The sequence below is a fragment of the Magnolia sinica genome, chromosome 19 (genome assembly GCF_029962835.1).
Source record: "Magnolia sinica isolate HGM2019 chromosome 19, MsV1, whole genome shotgun sequence".
Taxonomy (NCBI): domain Eukaryota; kingdom Viridiplantae; phylum Streptophyta; class Magnoliopsida; order Magnoliales; family Magnoliaceae; genus Magnolia; species Magnolia sinica.
The window spans coordinates 1,413,341-1,434,772 of NC_080591.1; the positions used below are offsets into that span (position 1 = coordinate 1,413,341).

Consider the following 21,432-nt stretch of genomic DNA (forward strand, 5'->3'; position numbering starts at 1 on the left):
GCCGAAATAACTGAGCATCCTACGTGGCGAGGCACGTGACACCTCATCCAACTTGGGTTGCAAGGGACGTGTATGGTCGAGAACACGAGAATTTTTAATTCTGAGTGGGCCCATCTTGCGGTGATCTAGACGGTTGATCTAGGGGCTCGTATCGTGGATGGACAAATCTCAAAAATTTATCTACATCAGTAAGATCCTATCCATCTAATATGCACTCTTTCTGTTTTATCTGCAATCTATTTCTAGCCCACTGATCTAAGAATAAAAATCCTTTAATCTTGAAAGTTTTTAAATACACGCCCAGTGAAGCTCCGGAGAATCGACGGTGCGGATCACCAAACCAACGGTTTCAAACGCATGTACGTGTGGCGTCAGAGTCGTACAGGCTTCCTAACGCGCGGTACACGGCACCATAGTTACAAATATCGTTCTCGGCAATTTGTCGCCCTAGAGTTTACCGGTAGGTTGTCGAAATCTCTTTTATGGAGAAAATCCATATGAAATTAATAAATGAAGTTAGAAAATAAATGTATAAAATTAGTGAGCACGGTAAGTTAGTGTGCTTCTAGTTGTATTGGGACACTTAGACAATCCAATCATGCTATCTCAACCGTACATCAGGTGTCCAACACAGATTTTATGAGCTACTGCACAAATGTCGCTCTAATATGAAATCTTACCTATGTGATAATTAGCCTTTAATTTGTTTGATGGTCTCTAAAAAAAAGATCCTATCAGCATTTCGGCCAATCTATCCATTATAGCCCGTCATAGTGGCTGATGGAGAAGGATGGTCACAGGAGAAATATGGAAGCAGATTAGGTGAGACCTGGATCCACCTAGGTGGGTGAGACACTTGATTGTGGAGCTCATGGTGCATGTGCCTTAAATCTACACCGTCCAACTATTTTCAAAGCTCATCTTAAGGCATGAATCCAATGATGAAGCATGCGGAACTCTTACATGGAAGTAGTGATTGAATCCTCGAGTAAAAATATTTATGAAGTCTACCAGGATGTTTACTTTTTTTTTTTTATTATTATCTTGGTAGTTCACCCCACTCTTAGCCACCCCCACTAGGGATCGATACCAAGACCTCGGTCTTGAAAGAAAGTGCCTACGTAGTTTCAATCCACATACCGTACCAACTTAGTTCCTGTCTTCTCAAAAGTTCAGAAGTAGTCTTTCGTACCTCGAATGTATTGAAGTAGCTATTTCATCGCTTCCCAATGTTGTTTATTAGAGTTTGACATGTATCTGCTTACAACACCGATTGCCTGTGAAATATCTGGTCTCGTACAGACAATGACATATATTAAACTGTCAACCGCATTCAAATAATGCACATAAGATATAACCTGTTTTTCCTCATTTGATTTATGACATTGTTATGAGGAAAGCTTGAAATGAGCCACATGGAGAACGCTCATCGGCTTTGCTTGGTCTATCCTATACTTTATCAACACATTTTTAAAGTATTTTGCCTGTGATAACCAAAGCCTACTCTTCTTCCTATCTCTATAAATATTTATGCCAAGAACACTTTTTACTGCCCCTAGATCTTTTATTTCAAATGTCCCTGATAACTGAGTATTCAGTACATTGATTTCAGACATATCATGACAAGCGATCAACATATCATCAATATACAATACTAGGATGATGAATTTACCATCACTCACTGTCTTGTAATAAATACAGTGATTGTATTCACTTCGAATAAATTTCTGACTCAACGTGAAATAATCAAATTTTTTATACTACTTCAAAATAAACAACGAACTCATTAACTTGCAAATCTTTTTCTCCATCCATTTAATTTCGTAGCCCTCTAGTTGCTTCATGTAGATCTGCTCTTCCAACTCCCCGTGCAGGAATGCAATCTTGACGTCCATCTATTTCAGCTTGAGATCGTATTGGGCAACCAACACCAACACAAATCTAATAGACACATGCTTAACCATCGGTGTGAATATTTTTGTGAAGTCGATTTATTCTCTCTGAGCATAATCCTTCGTTACTAATCTAGCTTTGTATCTATCATGTTTTCTTTTCAATAACTACTTGCATCTGATCACTTTTCAACCCACTGGAAACTCCACTAGCTCTCATGTATGATTTTTGTGCAACGAGTCCATATCATCGTCTATACCAGCCTTCCATTTTTCTGCATCAGGCTCATTAAGAGCTTTCTAAATAGTAAGCGGGTGTAACATCCCAAATTTTCATGGTCAGAGTATGTACTCGTACCCGAGTAAACCGGGTGTTGACAATGTACAACTGGATGCTCTGAAATCACACCTATTTTTTTTCATTTAGATCACATCCAGATACATTCATGAAGGTAACATTCATAAGAATAAAATCAACTGTATTGATTATATATCCTTAGAGTAAAAGGAATAATCAAAGCCTTCCCAATGAAAGCTCATTACATTCATCGAGTTCGCAGCGAAAGTATAAATCTAATTAAATAATCTAGCTTCGAATTCTTTTAGCATAGTCTTCTACAGGAAGCGAGCCCTTTAAGTCTTTACACCTGTACATCACCTGTATAATTGTACGATTGTGAAAGGGTCAATACCCTACTCATAGTGAAAGTTATCCTTTAAGATTAACAATAATTTTAGAGATTTATAACAGGTAAAGTAAGGGTCTGATATGTCTCGTGCTCTACTAACACGAGGGTATCAGCATGCGCACACAACATACATGATATGCATATCTAGCAAAGTATGTGTGGCTCATCATACGTAGTGATCATCACATTGTGGAATACGATTTATAAACAACCGGCTCGACCCACATCCCATAACTACGGATATCACCGCCATGACCAATGCTACCGTGGATTTACGAGAACTCCTCAGAGCGCATAACACATGAGCTGCGTGAATTACGTGCAACGATTTGTTTATAGAGTGACTATTTACAACATCCAATCCCAGAGTGATGTGACACTGCATTTGCGAATTACACATATTGATTTGTGCACCACTACCCGAAGGCTCAAGGACTTACGTGCCCCAAAAGGGTCTCAACTCAGAGCGCATTACATCCATGATAGAATATTTGAATCACTAGTTGTGATACATCTTATACATTACTTGTACTTATAGAGAATATAAACTGAATCATAACAAATATAACTGAATCTGAATTATAAAGAATATCAACTGAATTATGGAGGTTCTGGAATAGCAAGACACATGCCTAAGCCGTAAAGATAGATGGCACAATGCCAAAATAATAAAGAGAAGAGTGATAAGGGTATACTCAACACAAGTGGCAATGGTCAATCATAATAAGAGAAGAGTAACAATGGTCAACTCTATAATACAGAGAGTAGCAATGACCAACTCAAAATAAAGAGACGAGTGGCAGGGCCAACTCAATAAATTAATAAGCCAAGGGCAGGCTTGTATCCATGGCCTCACATAAATTCATAAAAATCACTTATAATTGACATAATGTTATAATCCCAATAGGGCCAATAATTGTAATGATAATAACTGAATCAATTAATAGGATAGTTCTCAGAAAAATATAAACATGATAGGTAGGATGATTCACATCATTAAAGGTATAAAAAGAATAAGATAATTCACATCTTTAACAGCATGGAAAGGCATGATAAATATAATAACTTAAATTAGTGTAAGCTTAAAGGATAAAACTCTCACCTTATCGACCTTGATCTCTCCCTAACATTGTTAGGTGTGTGTCCTCACGCTTCAAATCTGGTAGCATCAATATGACTCATATAGTTAAGTTATTGTATAGTTTAGAATGATAAGGTTAAGTTGTGTTTTATGCTAGGATTGGAGTGAATATCGGAATAGATGTGGATATATTTTAATTCGCCATTATTCACATTCCAATTGATTTCTATTTTACACCCAGATCCATAACTCAGCTGGCAGACTGAGTGGAGATACCTCGTTTCAACACTTGAGGTCTTGGTATCGATCCCCAGCGGGGGTGGCTAACATGGAGTGTGTGTACTGACATGGGTGTGTACTAACAAGCTAACCCAAAAAAAAAAAAAAATCCATTTTCAATAAATCTTTTGTTAAGTCAATTCGAACCGTTGTAGGAAAAAGTTTGTGAATCAATACCTTTGATCTCTTAGTCAGGGATTAGGATGATCCTTCCCATATTCGTCGGACTTGAAACTGCGTGTAATCTTTCGCAAGGCAGCCGGTCTCTCTCTCTCTCTCTCTCTCTCTCTCTCTCTCTCTTTCTCTTTCCTTTTCTTTGTTTTCTTTTCTTTTCTTTTTTTTCTCTTTCTTCCTTCCTCCTTTTCTTGCTGTCATGCCCAGCAGGGGCTGGCCACTGTTCTTCTCATGTTTCTCTCTTTCTCACACCTTTCCTTCTTTTTTCCATCATCGAACGAGAGAGGTTCTTATAGGCCTGAGGGGTTCCAAAACCTTCCTACGTAAAGCCGTTTGCATAGGCGAAAAGAGTCAGGCGGATTCTTTTACGCACTCCGTTTATGCTCAGTAGAAATTGGTACGAGTTGAGATCTTCTTCCATTCCTTTCTACTGACGTGGGTAGGGTTGGTTTTGTTGTGTACACAAGATGGACGGTCTAGATCTTTCAATGGATTGATCATGGTAGGCCACAACGTCCCCAAACAGATGTGGTCTGATTATGCCGTAGGTTATTTTGTAAAATCCCGGAATCGCATGGATTCTTTCGAACTCCCAATGCTTGGGGTGTGGTCGGATCTCCCTCATCTTCAGTTTGGATGACTTAGATTAAAGCTAAGATCCAGGGCTTGGGCGTCCTGCACGTGGAGACTGAACTATTTCCGGTTCCTTTTCTTGCGGATGAATTTTGGGCGAGGAAACGTCCAGTTTTTCGGTCGCGTTGGGAGAGAAAAAGGGCCAGGGTTTGGTCGTTTTGACCCCGTGGTATTAATGAACCGTTCAAATCATCTTGGATGATCACGATCATGGCCCACCGTAGGTCCCAACATGGACGCTGTCTGTCCATTTGGTGCGGCAGAAGAAAAGGAGAGGGAGATCTTCTTCTTTGAATAGGAATCGGGTCAACCATGTTTGACCGGATTTCCAAATCCGGTGCACTACCAGTGCACCTATGCAGCGATGATCTCAGGGTCGATTGTGGGGCCCACAGTGGTGTTTTCTAAGATCTACATCGTCCGTCCATTTTTCCATTCAATCTAAGGGGTTGAGCCCAAATTTTAACTATATTCAAAGATCAAGTGGGTCACACTCCAAGTAACGGTGATTATTATGGTCCCTATGATTGAAACCTTTCTAGGCTTTACTTTGATGTTTATTTGTCATTTAGCCAGCTCATAAGATCATCTAGCCATAGATGGAGGGAACCATTCTACTACAACTACTCATAACCTTCCTTCACTTGATGGACACCCAAAATCAACTGTTGGGGGGCTGATCTATCGATCAGATCACTTATACACCGATCTAAGGGCTGAAATTCAGTGTGTACGGCTGATTTATGATTCATAAGCATGGTATAAATTTTCACATCAAACAGATAGTGGAAACCATGTGATTTAGAATTCAAGGTCTAAGTTAGTGGCATTTTTATAATTATCAATAATCTAAGAGTTTTGTGAAATTTGATGGTCTATATGGTTATATGTCCTTTCCAAACAATTCTTACAAAAGAACTTGTATCTGAATCATTATGAATAAGGAATTATTCACCAAGTTAATCAAGGGGATGTATATGTATCAAACCATATGATGGATGGTCTTGTCTTTAAAATCAACGGTCAGATGGCTTGATATATGACTGGAGATCATTCCCAATGGTTAGGTTTGTGTTATGGCAAGGGTGTAAGGCTAGGATAGATGGACTGACATCGAGTACACGTATATATTATGATGAATTTTATGGTTATGCTCGAGAACTTTCGATGCTCAAGTATCGAAAAGTTTGGGGCGTTACAGCGGATCCCTCCTCATTTGTAATGAGGGCATATGCAATATTAGAGTCGTCCCTGTATCTTGCCAGTAACCTGCCATCACGCGGTTGGTTTCTTCTCACAGGTGGCTCCTCCACCTGCTCCTGTACCTCTATCTGCACATCTGTAAGCCCCGTATCCTAAATCGTATCGTTCCGTAGACTTTCGCGGTCTTCCCGGTCGAATTCTGACAACCTTCGACCCTTAATCGGCATTTACGCACGACCCTACGTCACACGCCGTCAACCCGAGTCGACTCAAACCGAGACTTGTACCCTAGCGACCGCGCCGTCGCCGCGGTTCCGATGCCGCATCTCGCGCGCCAATCCGATACTCTGTCCAGGAGATGTGGGTCCGCGCTCGGTATGAAGAAAATGCCGCGCATGTGAATCTCGAGAGAATCTCTACGAGATGTCACCTCAATCAATCTATCCCATCATGTCTAGTACATGTCAAGTACACATCACCTCTCACCCTTCCCCAAGCAACCCCCAAAGTCAAAAAGATTTTTACACACCCATACTTCTCTTACACCATTTACCACAAAAGTCTAAAAGTCTCTTACACATCCATCACCACCACATCCATCACCCATCCCTCTCTTTACTTACAACTCTCTCTCATTTCTCAAAGTTGTTCCAAGCAACCAAGAGCCTCACGTCCAAGCATTTTTCAACCTCCAAGAGAGCCACAAGTGTGGCCAACTTTTCCTACCCTTTCATCTCCCATTTCTACCATCCAAACCTCATCTCCTCCGTTGGAATCAATGCTAAGGAGCAAAGGAAGCCAAGGGAGCAAGAAGAAGGCGGTGGGTGATTTTGGATTTTGTCTTTCATTTATTTGTTTGATTTAAGAGTTCATATCTATTGGGACCCACCTTGATGTAGCCTTTGTATTAAAGAGGGGCCCATAGTGGCGAGGCCCCTCCACCTCACCAATGTCTCTCTCTCTCTCTTGTGTATGATGGCTTGTGGCCCACCTTGATGTATGATATCATCCACCCGGTCCACCTATCCAAAACAGTATAGCCCACCTTGATCTTACCCTTTTAGCCCACGCCGTCCATCTGTTTTATCCAGGCCATCCAATGGGCTTGGATGATGAGCAAACACAAATATCAGGCTGATTCAAAGCAAGTGGGCCATGTGGGACCCACCTTGATGAGGTGTACATCCACACCGTCCGTCCAGAGACGCTGAACGTATCTGACAGTGGGGTGGCTAATGGGGAAATGTAAACTGACAATGAGGTGTGTACTGACAATAGGTGTGGCCAGCAGTGAAGTGTGGGCTGACGTGGGGAGGTGGCTAGCATGGTGTGTGTGTACTGACATGGGTGTGACCTAACGGTGGGGTCCATGGGACCCACCCACGTCATCCATCCATTTTGGTGGGCCCCCTTAATGCATGTATTATATCTTAACCGTCTGACTGTGGGACCCACGTCCCTGTGGGGCCCTCCTTGGTGCATGTACACACCCACATCCATAGCTCACTGGCAGACTGAGTGAAAGATACCTCGTTTCACGCTGAGGTCTTGACATCCATCCTTGTGGCGGTGGCAACAGTGAAGTGCGAGCTAGCGTGGGGTCCATGGGACCCACCTACGCCGTCCATCCATTGGGGTGGGCCGCGCCTCATGCATGTGTTGTGCCACGTGTGGGCAGCACCCCTGATGTACGTGCATGTCCAGGGCGTAGACGGCCTGGATGTTGGGTGTTATATATATATATATATATATTAATATATTATATTATATTATATTATATGTAATATATAATATTATATATTATATATTAGATATTATAATACAATATTTTGTATATATATATTAATAATATATGAGGGTGGGCCCTACGTGGGACCCACCTCTGTCTTTAAATGCTTAAAGCTGCTCAGCAGCAGCAACTTTTTATGAAATAAATAAATATATATTATATATAATATATTATATACTTTATATGTATAGGATGGTGGGCCCTACATGGACCCACCTCTACCTCTTTCAGGCAGTACAACCACCCTATTTCTGCTGTGCACGGCAACAGGTGGACCCCACCGCCAGCGGCTGTACATAACATCGAGTTTAGTAGGTCTCACCTGTTCCATTCACGCGTCTATGGGACCCACCATGATGCATGTGTTGTATACAAACCATCCAACCATTTGAGATATCATTTTATGGCGTGGGCAAAAGAAATAGTGAGATCTAAAGTTCAAGTGGACCCCACCATTTAAATAGTAGATAGCGGCATCCACCGTTCAAACTTCTAAGGACCATGGTAGGTTCCAAATAAGTTGATAATGTTTTCACTTCATTTACCTCTATGCCAACTTATGAATATGTCAGATCTCAAATACATAAGGTTGGGCCCGACTTGAATTAAATAAGCCCATCGGTGCGGCCTATTTGATACACATGAAGCCCGTCGGTGCGACCCTTATAATGCGGCCCATGTGATGTGGCCCGCTTGACATAAGAGGCCCATTGTGATATGTTTGAGGCCCAGGTGTGAGGCCCACTTGTTGTGTATTTTAGGCTCGATGAGATGTATGTTGGCACATATGAAGAGGCTTATGTGACGTAAATGAGGCCATCGTGATTGTACATAAGGCCATGGGCCCACTATATGTTTGGCCCTATATAGGCCACTCCTTGGGAGCAATGTTGGTTAGATGTCCACATTGATGGGCAATGATGGTTAGATGTCCACATTGTGACCTTCCCTTAGGCCTGGTTAGGCCCATTCTCTTGTGGGTTAACCAAATAAGTGGGCCCTATTCGCCGTAGACGGATGACTCCGTGCTATCGGATTTGATATAACCACGGTCAGGTGTCGATCCTTATACTAGGGTTGATCGGCTGATCATCTATGGACCTCGCTTTGTTTATCTGTTGATTATCGGTGCCGATTGTTGAGACCGACGCCGACTATTGACCCTGATTATGGGTGTCGATTACCGATGCTGATTATCGGTGCCGATTGTCGAGGCTAATGTCGATTATCGACCCTGATTATCGGTACCGATTATCGATGTTGATTATCGATACCGATTATGAGTATGTGACAACATAACATCATAATACATGCCCATACGCATCATCTGCATGCTTGTGATGAGATGAGTGATTGATCATAGCACATGTCATTAACATATTGTTATGGGACTCCCTAGAAAAGGGAGATGCCCACATGAGCGCGTAGTACACGCATGATTGATGTATGACTGGATTGCATGATTCATGCATCCCCCATTATGTGACATGTATACTATACGCCCTAGCGACATCAGGGTTGTAGCCTCCACAGGCGTATCGTGGTTGGCAGGATTGAATACCGAAAATCTTGTTCTATATGGGGTGCTATAGATATTCTTGGGTGAAAGTCTCTAAACCCTTATGGTACCAGGAAGTTGGTCCAACGTCTAGATCGAGTGGGTGCATGAGCGTCGAGTGCCGATTACCAGATGGTCGCGCTTTTCACTGTGTCGTGGTCGGTTGGAAGGGGGTGCGGCGTTACCCGTCTGAGAGGAGGGGGCAAAGCTAGGCTGAGTTTGACCATTTCGAGGAATAAGTCTGCTATCGACGAGCCGAGCCCGATATTGGCAGGCGGATAGTGAGGTCTCTTTCACTCGCCTTATTGCACACGATGGGGCGGCAATCTGGTTTGGAGTGTACTACACCCCGGTGATATTTCAGGGTTGAGCTGTATTGATATGTGGACTTAGATGAAGATTCGCATGCTTGAGTTGCATTTCGCACCGCATGGCCTTAGTATGACCGACATCATCCATGTCTCGCATCGCATAGCCTTGGTATGGCTACTAGCATTTATGAATTCATCAGCATATTCCGCATTACTCTGATACTGCATAACTACTATCTTGCGCACACACTTACACCACCCTCTAAGCTTTCCATAAGCTTATGCACGACCGTTGCGTGCAGGTGATGTTGGAGCGCAGTAGCGTTGAGGCAGGAGCACTTTATAGATCATCTTGGAGCTTTTTGTTCATTATCATTGTATTTCCCTTTATGCTCATTATACTTGTAAAGTTTTTTATCATAGTGGAAATGTGATAGAGTTTTTGGTTGTTGTTTGTTTGTTATGTCTTTGTTTATGCTTATTACGAATCAACTTGATGTTGAAAATCCTCCTCGTAGCATCCCAGGATCAGAACTTAGTGAATGGGCGCTGGGAGCCGAGAATGGGGTTCTACGGAGGCTGTCGGCGCCGGATTCGACGATCGAAAATTCAGTGAGCCCGGTTTCCGAGTTTGGGGCGTGACAACATCGTGTCTACCTGAGTATCGTATGTATCAATCTGGATATCTACGATTAACCTTTCAGATTCCTTTCGCTCTTCCTGATCATTCTTGCAGAATAGGGAGTTTTCATTAAATTTGATGTCACGACTAGTGATAACATTGCATGTGACCTTGTTGAATAACCTCTAACCTTTCACATTAATATCATAACCAACAAAAATATACTTTTTCGTTCTATGGTCTAGCTTATCTCTCTCAACTGACGGTACATGAGAGTAAGTCTCATAACCAAATATGCACAAATCTGAGTAGTTTACCTTATGACCACTCCATATTTCCCCTGAGATCTTACATTCAATTGCCGTAAAATGAGATCGGTTCACCAAATAGCAGGCCGTGTTGACGGCCTCTGTCTATAGGTTCTTGCCCAATGCAGTATTACTTAACATGCATCGAGCCCTCTCCAAGAGAGTCCGATTCATTCGTTCGGCCACACCGTTTTGTTCGGGCGTGTGATGCATTGTATTATGTTTAATGATCTATTCATCATTGCAATATTCATTAAACCTAGTGGAAGTGAATTCTCCACCATTTTCAGTCTTTAAAACCTTTATTTTTCGCCTTAACTGTTTTTCCACCATTACATTCCATTGTTTGAATATGGTGAAAACTTTGGATTTACGTTTCATGAAGTAAACCCAAACTTTCCTAGAGTAGTCGTCAATGAATGAAACAAACCATGACGACCTCCCAATGGAAATCTTTCGCGATGGCCCCCATACGTCAAAGTGCACATAATCAAGCACTCCCTTACATATATGTTTTTCAGATTTAAAAGATAATCCAGATTGTTTACCATATATACAATGCTCACATATATCTAAATCAGAATTCTTAAAAATTGGAATAAGACAACGATCAGATAGTACCTTCATGCCCCGCTCACTCATGTGGCCTAAACGGGTATGCCACATACGTATAGACGTGAAATCTGTAACAGCTGCTGCCGTTTCACCTTTTGAATTGCTCTCGATTAACCTGTAAATGTTTTTGTACCTTTGCACTCTCATAATCAGGAGTGCCCCTTTTGAAACTTTAAGGACACCATTAATACCGGTGAACTTGCACCCTATAGCCTCGAGTACATTGAGAGAAATCAGACTTTTCTTCATATCAGGAACGTGCCTGGCATCAGTTAAGGTATGTTCCATTCCATCAAATATCTTGATGCTCACAGTACTAATCACCACAACATTATAGGCATTGTCATTGCCCATAAAGACCTGTCCACCATTGCATTCCTTGTAAGTGGCAAACCAGCTCCGATGAGGAGTCATGTGATATAACGCTCCTATATTGAGGATCCACTCATCTCTATGATTGTTGTGCAAGTGTCCGATCATGGACACAGACAGTACATCACCATCACTTATCTCTTCATCAGATGTGACAACATTGGCCTCCTTGGAAGAAGCCTCTGAATTTTATTTCTTCACTTTAGGATTGGTATAATCCTTCTTCATGTGTCCAGTTATCCCACAGTTCCAACATTTTAGTTTTCCTTTGCCTTTGCCCTTGCCCTTGCCCTTGGATTTGGATTTAGGTCTTGAAGATCGTATATCTCGCTCAGAATTCCTGTCTCTCGTAATCAGTGCATTAGAAAATGTACCCATGTCGTCGTTTAACTTTCTTATGGCCTTCCCTTTAAGGACTGAAATAATGATGTCGACACTCAAGGTTTTATTTGCGGTGCATATTACGTCATTGAATGACTCATACGATGCCAGAAGAGAATTTAACAACATATATGCTTGTTCCCCATCTTTTATAACTTCCTACATATCTAGTAATTTACAAAGTAATTTATTAAAGTTGTTGATGTGGGCTTCCAGATCTCTACCCTCTATCATCTTGAAGTTATACCACTGTAGCTTCAAGTGTATACGATTTTTAGAGGATTTTTTTTGCATAGACGTCCTCTAACTTTGCCCATAACTTAGCCGCAGTTTTCTCCCTCAAAATATTATAAAGAACCTCATCCGTGAGACATAAACTAATAGAGGTTAAAACATTACTATCAAGAGTCTTCCATTCTTCATCTTTCATAGTTGATTTCCACTCCTTAAGAGCCTTAACTTTGCCTTGCTTGGTTAATACACTAATCATCTTAATCTTCCATAATTTAAAGTTATTTTTGCCTGAGTACTTCTTAATATCAAACTTGGTGTTTCCCATTGATGTTAATCCTACAAATCCATATCTGTGCCCCAACGATAGCTTTAATACCACTTGTTGGATTTTGGACTGCGGAATCACACATGGATGGATCTAAGATAGCAATCCAAGAGCACCAAGCAAACACAAGAGAACACAAAGATTTAATGTGGAAAACCCTTTTGAAAATTACAGCACAAAGCGACAGATCTTTACTATGAAAGTAGAAATTACAAAGAGAAAAAACTTACCTGATTCAAACAAGCTTGAATCTCACCCTTGCTACACCATTTGCAAACTCTATAAACCTTTTAGAAAGCCTTAGAATCCCTTAGAATAATACCTCTCGATCCCGTTTACACCCATATATATAGCTTTAGGAAGAATCCCAAACAAAATCGGAAAAAATCATAAACAAAATCGTAAACAAATTTCGCACTTTCGCAGTTGTGTGGAAAATTTGCACAGAATTTGATTAGATTTAAAATATCAAATACAACAATCTTTGTATAATTTTCTCAACCGTCACCCAAGATTTATGCAAGTAATTAGGGTCGACGTAGTTGACCCTAGAATTACACAGCGGATGGTCGAGGTCGACCTTGGCTGGATCCTAGATGGTCGAGGAGATAAGCTTGGTCGGAGATCGAACATATAAGCTTAGTCAGAGCTTGAACATATAAGCTTAGTCGGAGTTTGAACAAATAAGCTTGGTCGAAGCTCGGATAGATAAGTTTGGTCGGAGCTTGAACAAATAAACTTGGTTGAGGTTTGGACAGATATGTTTGGTCGAAACTTGGACAGATAAGCTTAGTCGGAGCTCGAATATATAAGCTTAGTTGGATCTTGAACAAATAAGCTTGGTCGAAGCTCAGGCAGATAAGCTTAGTTGAAGTCTCAGAAGTGTATGGTGTGAGTGTCTACCTTTCACCAAAATGATTTATTGATGATTGTCCAAAAACCCTCCGGCGTAGAAGCACATGCTCATGAGTTTAAGCTAACCTCACAAGTGGTCAAGTCATTTTTATCCATAACAAGAGTCATCTCATTGATGACTTGGATTAGATTGATGTATTAGACTCTCCAAATGACATGTGCAACCGGAGCACTTTTGCTTATGGTTATCTTAGAAAGTTAAACAGATTAAGTGGGACCTGGACTCACCCAAGAGAGTGTAACCCTTACTATGGGGCCCATCTTAACTTAGGTATTCTTTATTCATCCCATCTATTAATTTTTCCAAATAATTTTAGACTATTATACAAAAAATTAATCTAGATTCAATTATTAGGTGGACCATATTATAAGAAACAGTGGTGATTTAACTCCTTATCATTAAAAACTTATCAGAGAGTAGTTTAATGTTTCCATAGTGTTTATTTGCCGTCCAATCTATTGATGAGGTCACATAAGCTTAGGTGAAGGGTAATAACAAATATCAGCTTGATCCAAAACTTTTGTGGCTCATTAATGGTCAATAACTACTGTATCCTATGGTGATCCAGTTGATCTTTGGATCAACTTTTTTTTAAAAAAAATAAATTATAATACCCTAAAATAATCTTAACAAATAGATGGACAACATGAATACAGATGAATACAGAGTACATGCATCAAGGTGCGCTCCACAGTAAGGGCCCCACCGTCTTGGGTGTGTCCCGACTCCCACCAAATCCGATCTCTCCAGCCCAGCAGGCGTTTCTCAAAAATAATTATTTTAACTTTCAAATATTCAAGATAAATTGCGAGAAATTAAACTGGCAAGATTTTGTAAATATCACGAGAATATCGGGAGATTCACAAGATATCGGAGATATTTGTGACATTCCTCGGCACCTCTTCTTCCGTCAAAACTAAAACGGTACTGTACTGCCGGGAAACGAACTTACTCTCACGGGCTATAAATAGCCAATCCAAACGCCGTTCCTCCTTTCTCTCCATCTCTTGAGCACACGAAGAAGAGGAGCGCTGTGTCTCTCTGAAACCCTAGAGGTGCGTTTTATTACGTCGTTTTCAGCTCTTCTTTGTACCTTAAGGAGAGATTCTCTGCCTGCTTACGCGATTCTTGGCTGAAAATCGCAGAAATCCGTGATTCGGATTAGAAAGCGTAGTTTTTTCTCGAGCTTTAGCGGCAGAAATGATCGAAATTTCTGTTTCTTGGTTCGTTTTGATCTTGTTACGGTAGGGATTCCTGTACTTTAGGGATTTCGATCTCCGATCTGTGGAGAACGATGAAACTCGATTCTTCGTTTGGATTCCGGTCGATTGGTTTCCCTTTTAGATCTTTTCGTGCTAATTTGAGCATATGATTTGATTTTTTTTCGTTTTCTTGAAAGAAATCACTGAATTCAATTTGAAAACCTAGTTTTCTTTGGTGGCGATGATGGATTAGGCTTTGATTTTTGGAAACCAGTGGATTTCAGTTAATCTTGATAGTGATTTAGGGAGATTTTGAAACAGAACGGATGAAATTCCACTGTGCTTATAGCGTTTTATTTTCTACGATTTTGCTCTGATTTGGAAGCTATCTATTCTCAATTTCTTTATTTTTAAAAATTCGTGCTAAGGAATTTCGTGTTTTAGTGGCTGAGCTTTATGTTTTATTTTTTATTGGTAATTTTCTTTGGATTGACAATGGAAACAGGGGAGTTTGTGATTTGATTGACATTGCTGGTTTCTGTGTCGAATTAACTAATTTTGTTTATTTTAGAAATTTTGATGGGAACCGCCATACTAATTTTAGTAGCCGATTTTAATATCTTTGTCACTTTTAGAGAAATACCGCATCTTTAGAACCTGTTTCATTCGTTCTCTTTGCAGTTCCTTGAAATGTTTGAAATTCGATTCTAGGGGTAGAAGTTAATAGGCTTTTCCTTTCCTTTCAGATCTGTTGTTTATTGTTTCGCTGCAGGTGAAGTGGTTTGCATGGAAGAGGAAGTTCCTCTTTTGGCAACCGTTTTTGTTGTTATTTGGGTTCCTTTCTACTTTTAGCAAGTTGTTTGATTCTTCTTCTTTATTTTTATTTTTTTACTTCTTTTAAGCCCTGAATTGAGCTTGGCTTTATATGCTTAGAATATGTTCGTTTTAGTATGTTTAATGCAGAAATGCTTCAGAATATTCTGCCATTTGATTTCTATGTGAAGGGTAGGTGCTTTAAAGGTTTTTCTATTTGGGGTCTGGTAGTTCGGATGAGGGAATTTCAAGAAGCTGGAGGTAGACAAAGATGTTCTCTGGCTGTTCAAGAATTTGTAGTAACATTATGTTTTTCTTGTCAGGAAGCGATGCTCCATTATACCAAAATGCATTGGAATGATTTGTGAACATGTTCTCATTGGTCACTTTGTGGTTTTCATATAGTTTCATTTTTTTGCTGTATGTTTGTTTATGCTGTGTATGGAATTTCTTTGAAATTAATTGAAGATCAGATGCTCAGGTGCTTGGGTCATGACTGCTTGCACGTATTTGTACAGGAACAACTGGAAGTATGATTTCATTTTCACTGCATCAGCTTGTCGAATTCTAGAAGAGTGCAGGACTTTGGATTCTGAACATCACTGTTTATTAGAAGTTTATGAGTTCCTTATTGGCTGCAAGGGTTTTTGCATGTGTGAACAAGCATGGGGTCTGCTTGTTGTGTCGCTGCGAAGGACAGAACTCCACCGAACAGGATCGGCAGTGAATATTCGCATAGAAACATTAGATATTCTCCATCTTGGAGCTTTCGATGGGAAAGCCGAACACATAATCAAGATGGCATGGATAATCATGCTCAGTTTTCTCGTGGGGACTCCCATAGTGCTGGTTTAGAAATAGAAGCTATCTCAGATGCAGGAAGTCCAGTGGGGGATGGGCAAATGCCCACATGGCAAAAGTCAGTATCTGAGGGCACTTCTAAGAACTTCAGAACTGGTGCTTCAGGTAGAATGCTTTTGGAAGTGGACTAATTTTCTTTTTTAATTTAAGTGTTCAATATTCTTGATAGAGAAGATAGTATAGCAAGAAAAATCTTTCCAAAAAAAATAATAATCATACTAGACTATCTTGTCTGTTAGAATTAGAATAGATTCTTCATCAACTGTTTGTTCTTTTTCAATAGATGTATGAGTCAAAACATGTGTTGATCCTTCATGTTTATGACCTGATGGGATAATCATAGAGCACAGTTAATGCATTCAGTTTACTGATTTTCTCCTTGGGTTTCAAAAAACTGAGATTGATAAGATTGGACTAGCTTTTTGAGATTGCATAATTAAGTTTTGTGTAGTAGTTTGGGTTAAAACTATTTGGAACACTAAGATAGAACCCATTGTCTAATTGAACATGCTGTTCATCATAAACATGTGTTATCCTAAGATGCATAACATTGGCTGTGTTGTCTTTATCGGCAAACTAGATTGTGCCTTTGTAATTTAACATTATTCTCAATTCCTCCATTGGCATAGATACGTTTATGTGTGACTGTGTCAGATTTGGACATGGTGTGTAGGATATGGTGGCTTTTAACACCTTTCCAAAAAAAAAAAAAGAAGAAGCTTAGACTCATCAACAGGTCTTTGTCAATACTAAAATATCATATGTGATACCACATTTTTAATCATTTATATGCAATAGAAATCCCCATAAATAAATTGATACTAATAAATCTGATGATTAATTATTTTTATGTGTGGAGGATTATCCCTAAATAAAACAATGATAGTCAAGCCAAAGAATTATTTCTTTGTATGGACCATGTCTAGGAGTGTTAGACACATATGGGCACCTGATTATGTGACACAATTTTAAAAAACTGTCCTTGTTTCGTAGGTCTAGTCATTTTCCCTGGATCTATGCTGGTCAGGTTTGACTGGACCAGCTTGATAGGTTTAGTTAAACTATTCGTGGGTGTCTTTCATCACTTGCATTTGAAAGGTTTCTGGTAAGGGTAGTGGTTAATCTTTTCTCATACAAAGGTTCTATGCCAATCTTGCTGTTGTTTGTGCATGTGCATCCATTCTCCTGCTTCCTGCCACCTTTTGTAATTCAAGGCCATTGGCATAACACTCTCTAGGTTGTCTTCTATTTACAGCTGAAAGGCGATTGATTGGTTTCTTTTATCTTCAAAAACCCTGTAACGATGGTTATAATATAAAAGAGAGTTCTAATTAGGGTTTGATTAAGGTATTCCGTCTCGGTAACGATAGCTGTAACGGTCACCTCCATTACAGATACAGGTATCAGCCGTTACGTGACTGTTACGATCCTCGGAAATTTTCTTTTACCTGAAAAATTCTGAAAAAAATATCTAGAAAATCCAAAATAATGTAAAAATTCCAAATATGTATTCGTTTTTTTTTTTTTTTAATTATATAAAAACATGTTTATGGTGGTGTACGGTCCACTCTTTGGCGAGAGTGTTGTATCGAGCTATCTAGTGAATTTGAGAACATGATTATATGTCCATTAAAAAAAGAGAGGCATAAATACTACTTTTTTCAGTTTTTGAAAAAATGGCCCTCACAACTTCTATTTGCTCAAATCATTTTAATATATGGTTTTAATCTTAAAAACTATACTAAGCGTGGTCGAAATCTGTTGTAAAATGATCTAGGAGAGTTTTTGGAATGAGAGAAGTGAAAAAAATTAGATTTAAATTTTAAAAAAAAAGTGGTTATTTTTTTTATTGTTACAGGGGTAATGGTCGTTATGACCTGTAACGGCCTTTATGGCCACCGTAACGGCCCATACGGTCTCAAAAAATCAACTGCCCCATTTCACCCCCTGTATTGCATAACGGTCATGGCCGTTACCTATACGTAGCAACCTTTATGGGCGTATTGTAATGGATACAGAACACCTTGGGTGTGATCACCTTCTACTGGTTGCATGTGACTTTGTGCAGTCAATGCATGTTCAATGTATCACTCGTGTGGAAGATCTAAATGCATATGGAAGGTTGACACCATGAAGATGACCAGGCACAAAATTGAGGCCTGTCCACCTATCAGGCAGGCCCTGTGTACACATTGGATCATACTGTTGTCAGGTCTCATTTTAATCCATCCATTGTTTTTGTACTGTTCCCACCTGGTGAGTGGTGGGCCAGAGCCTGGTGATATCCATGGTGGGGCAGTGCATAGATGCCCCACAAAGTGACAAATTGCTCCGTGGAGCTGGGTTCCATGTGAAGGTCACCTGCTACGAGTTGTCTGTGATAATTCCTCAGTCCTTGTTTCTGTCATGTTTCTTTCCTCAATATGTTTCTTAACTTTATTTTGCCATGTAACCAGATGTTTGTTATGCTTGCCATTTATATGTTAAATCTAATATTTTTATACGTTGAACAGATCCATCCATGGGAAGCAATAACTCTAGTGAGGTGAGTTAGAATCTGTTGGAATGACAATAGTAAAAAACATTGGAAGTCATGCTTGACTCCACCAGGTCTTAGTTTGACATTCAATTTCTGATCCTTTTATAGGAAAATTTTCTCACCAAGTCGAGAGCCGCTCCAAATGCTTCAGGTTTGAAGCTTTCGGGCTCTGTACCTTCAACTTCCTCTTCATCAATGTTCAAAGCAGAGCCGTCATCTTCCCGGAGCCATTCACATCCCACAGATCAAACTCCTTCAAGGCGGGCCCGCCGTTCCCCAGGGTACCAACTCTCAAGGCAAGTTTCTGACAGCCGGATCCCATTGTTCAAGTCACAAAACGACAATTCCATATCTGAAGGAAGAAATTCCTTTGTGCTATCTGCCTGCAGCAATGACTTGACATTAGGTTCCCACGATGGCTCATCTGATGGTTGGTCCATCATGCACACGTTCTCTGAGCTTGTAGCTACTTCTCAAAGAGAACGGTGGTCTTTTGACAGTGAGAACATGAGCTCTGGCCATGGTAAAGTGAGCAGATCGAACAGTCAGCCATTAAGTTCTCCGTCGATAGATCTGCAAGCATGTGGGATATGCTCAAAGCTCTTAACAGAGAGATCTTCGTTTAGTAGCCAGAAAATCGTAGCCAACAATGAACTCTCAGTAGTTGCCGTTCTGGTTTGTGGGCATGTGTACCATGCAGAATGTTTAGATAACATGACGCCTGAAACTGATAAATATGACCCGTCTTGCCCACTATGCATGGTCGGAGAGAGAATGGCCTCAAAGATGTCCCGGAAAGCGTCGAGAGGGGATGTGGATTCAAAAGCGAGGAACAAAATATCCCGGATTGGGGTTGCAGATATTGATCCTGAAAGTGAAAAGAGCACCAGACAAGAGGGGAAGGGTCCGAAGATGGGGGCCAGTTCCAGCATGAAAAGCTCTTTTGGGAGGCCTTTTTTACGGCGGCACTTCTCTGTCGGATCGAGATCAACTCGATCCCCATTGGAGAATGAACCTACAAGGAGGAAGGGATTTTGGGCAAAATACCGATAGGAATGAGCTTCTCTGCTGTGGTAAGAGGTGAGCAGCTCAACTGCTTCCATTTCTTACATGTTGCTTTAGGCTCTGTTTGGCTTGTGGCTGTTTCAGGAGCTGAGAAAAATAATTTTGTTTGGAATTTTTTCTCTCAGGAGATTTTTCAAGAGTCATGAAATAATGGGAAGGAAACAGTTCATACCACATGAGCATTGACTTTTGGAAATCCTACTGAGAATAGAAATCCCAAAAATTGCAAATTGTTTTTCTTGTCGCCCAAGCCAAATGCAGCCTGCCACTACTGTTACTGGAAATTTCGAAATTCCCTTTTCCTTTCTCCTTTACAGCTGCTGATAATAATAAATCTGTCATTTCTTATGTCATGGTTCCAATGCTTGGTATTTTGTTAGTAAACAGTTATCGAATGTTCTGAAACACAACAGAATAAACTAACTCTCCCATGAAATCCAAACCTTCACACTTCCAAAAGGGAAAGAAAAAAAAACGTTGGAGAATGAATGGCGGAGCTCTAAGAGTGGGCAAAGGCTCAAAAGACAGGATTTGCTTTTGATGCACTCTCAGATTGAATTTCAGTTATCAGTTGTTGTCAAATGAAGCGGAAATAACCAAGCATTCACATCAAGGTTGTATGTTCTAAATTCCTATTGACATTACTTTCAAATACCAGAGCATCTGAAAGTTGCAGTTCAGTTCACTTGAGCATCCAACCGCAGCCCATGAGATTGAGATATTTGACTGGACTCGATCACTTACATCTCTCTATTTTTAGACTGTTGAAATTGGTATTCCTTGGCATCTGTCATGATTTCCCATAGTTGATTGACACTGCCACAATCATGAGATGGATCCAAACATGAAAGTCTGCAGTTGATTTGTATGATCAATTGTATCATGAGACTGACCACTATATCACCCTGGTTGTAACCTTTGCAATTTCTTCACTATTGCAGCGGACCTGTGGTACGTAATCTATGGCCCCTTTCTCAACTTTACTTTTTTATTTTTTGCATGAGAATGGTACCATATGGTGCGGATGAGGATTGCGTGCTGATCCTGCCACCATGACCTCTGTGGTGACCCTACATGGTGGGATTTGATCGGGCCACCTGCTGATGTTAAAGATATGGCCACACAAAGCATGTTTGAAAAGGGAGCCAATTAGGTGCAGCCCTGGCCTCACCCAAGACGGTGTAACACTTATTGTGGGGCCCACCTTGATGCATGTAGTATATGTCCATGCCATCCATCCATTTTATCATATTATCATAGGGCATGATCCGAAAACTGAAGCAGATCCAAATCTCGGGTGGACCATACCATAGGAAACGGTGGTGATTGACCATTAAAAACTTATTATGGGCCACAAAAGTTTTGGATCAAGGTGATATTTGATTTTTTGCCTTCATCCATGTTTATATGACCTTATCAACCGGTTGGATGGCAAATAAACATCATGGAAACATTTGTGGGCCCTAGGAAGTTTTTAATGGAGTGTTCAATCACTGTTTCCTATGGTATGGTCCACCCGAGATTTGGATCTGCTTCATTTTTGGCCTCAAGCCCTAAAATGATCTGGCAA

General features: G+C 40.4%; 1 protein-coding gene across 1 annotated transcript; it reads left to right on the forward strand.

Annotated features, from left to right (window-relative positions):
- The first annotated feature begins 14,283 nt into the window (after window positions 1-14,283).
- On the forward strand, window positions 14,284-20,210 carry LOC131234336 (uncharacterized). Its single transcript, XM_058231142.1, has 4 exons — window positions 14,284-14,437; window positions 15,916-16,363; window positions 18,772-18,803; window positions 18,906-20,210. Exons 2-4 carry the CDS (start codon window positions 16,063-16,065, stop codon window positions 19,848-19,850), a joined length of 1,278 nt encoding a protein of 425 aa, XP_058087125.1. The 5' UTR covers window positions 14,284-14,437; window positions 15,916-16,062; the 3' UTR covers window positions 19,851-20,210.
- Window positions 20,211-21,432: the final 1,222 nt, after the last annotated feature.

Coding starts and splice junctions, on each gene's coding strand:
- LOC131234336 (XM_058231142.1), top strand. CDS start 16,063: ATGGGGTCTGCTTGTTGTGTCGCTGCGAAGGACAGAACTCCACCGAAC. Junction 16,364..18,771: donor CTTCAGAACTGGTGCTTCAG/GTAGAATGCTTT, acceptor TACGTTGAACAG/ATCCATCCATGGGAAGCAAT. Junction 18,804..18,905: donor GAAGCAATAACTCTAGTGAG/GTGAGTTAGAAT, acceptor ATCCTTTTATAG/GAAAATTTTCTCACCAAGTC.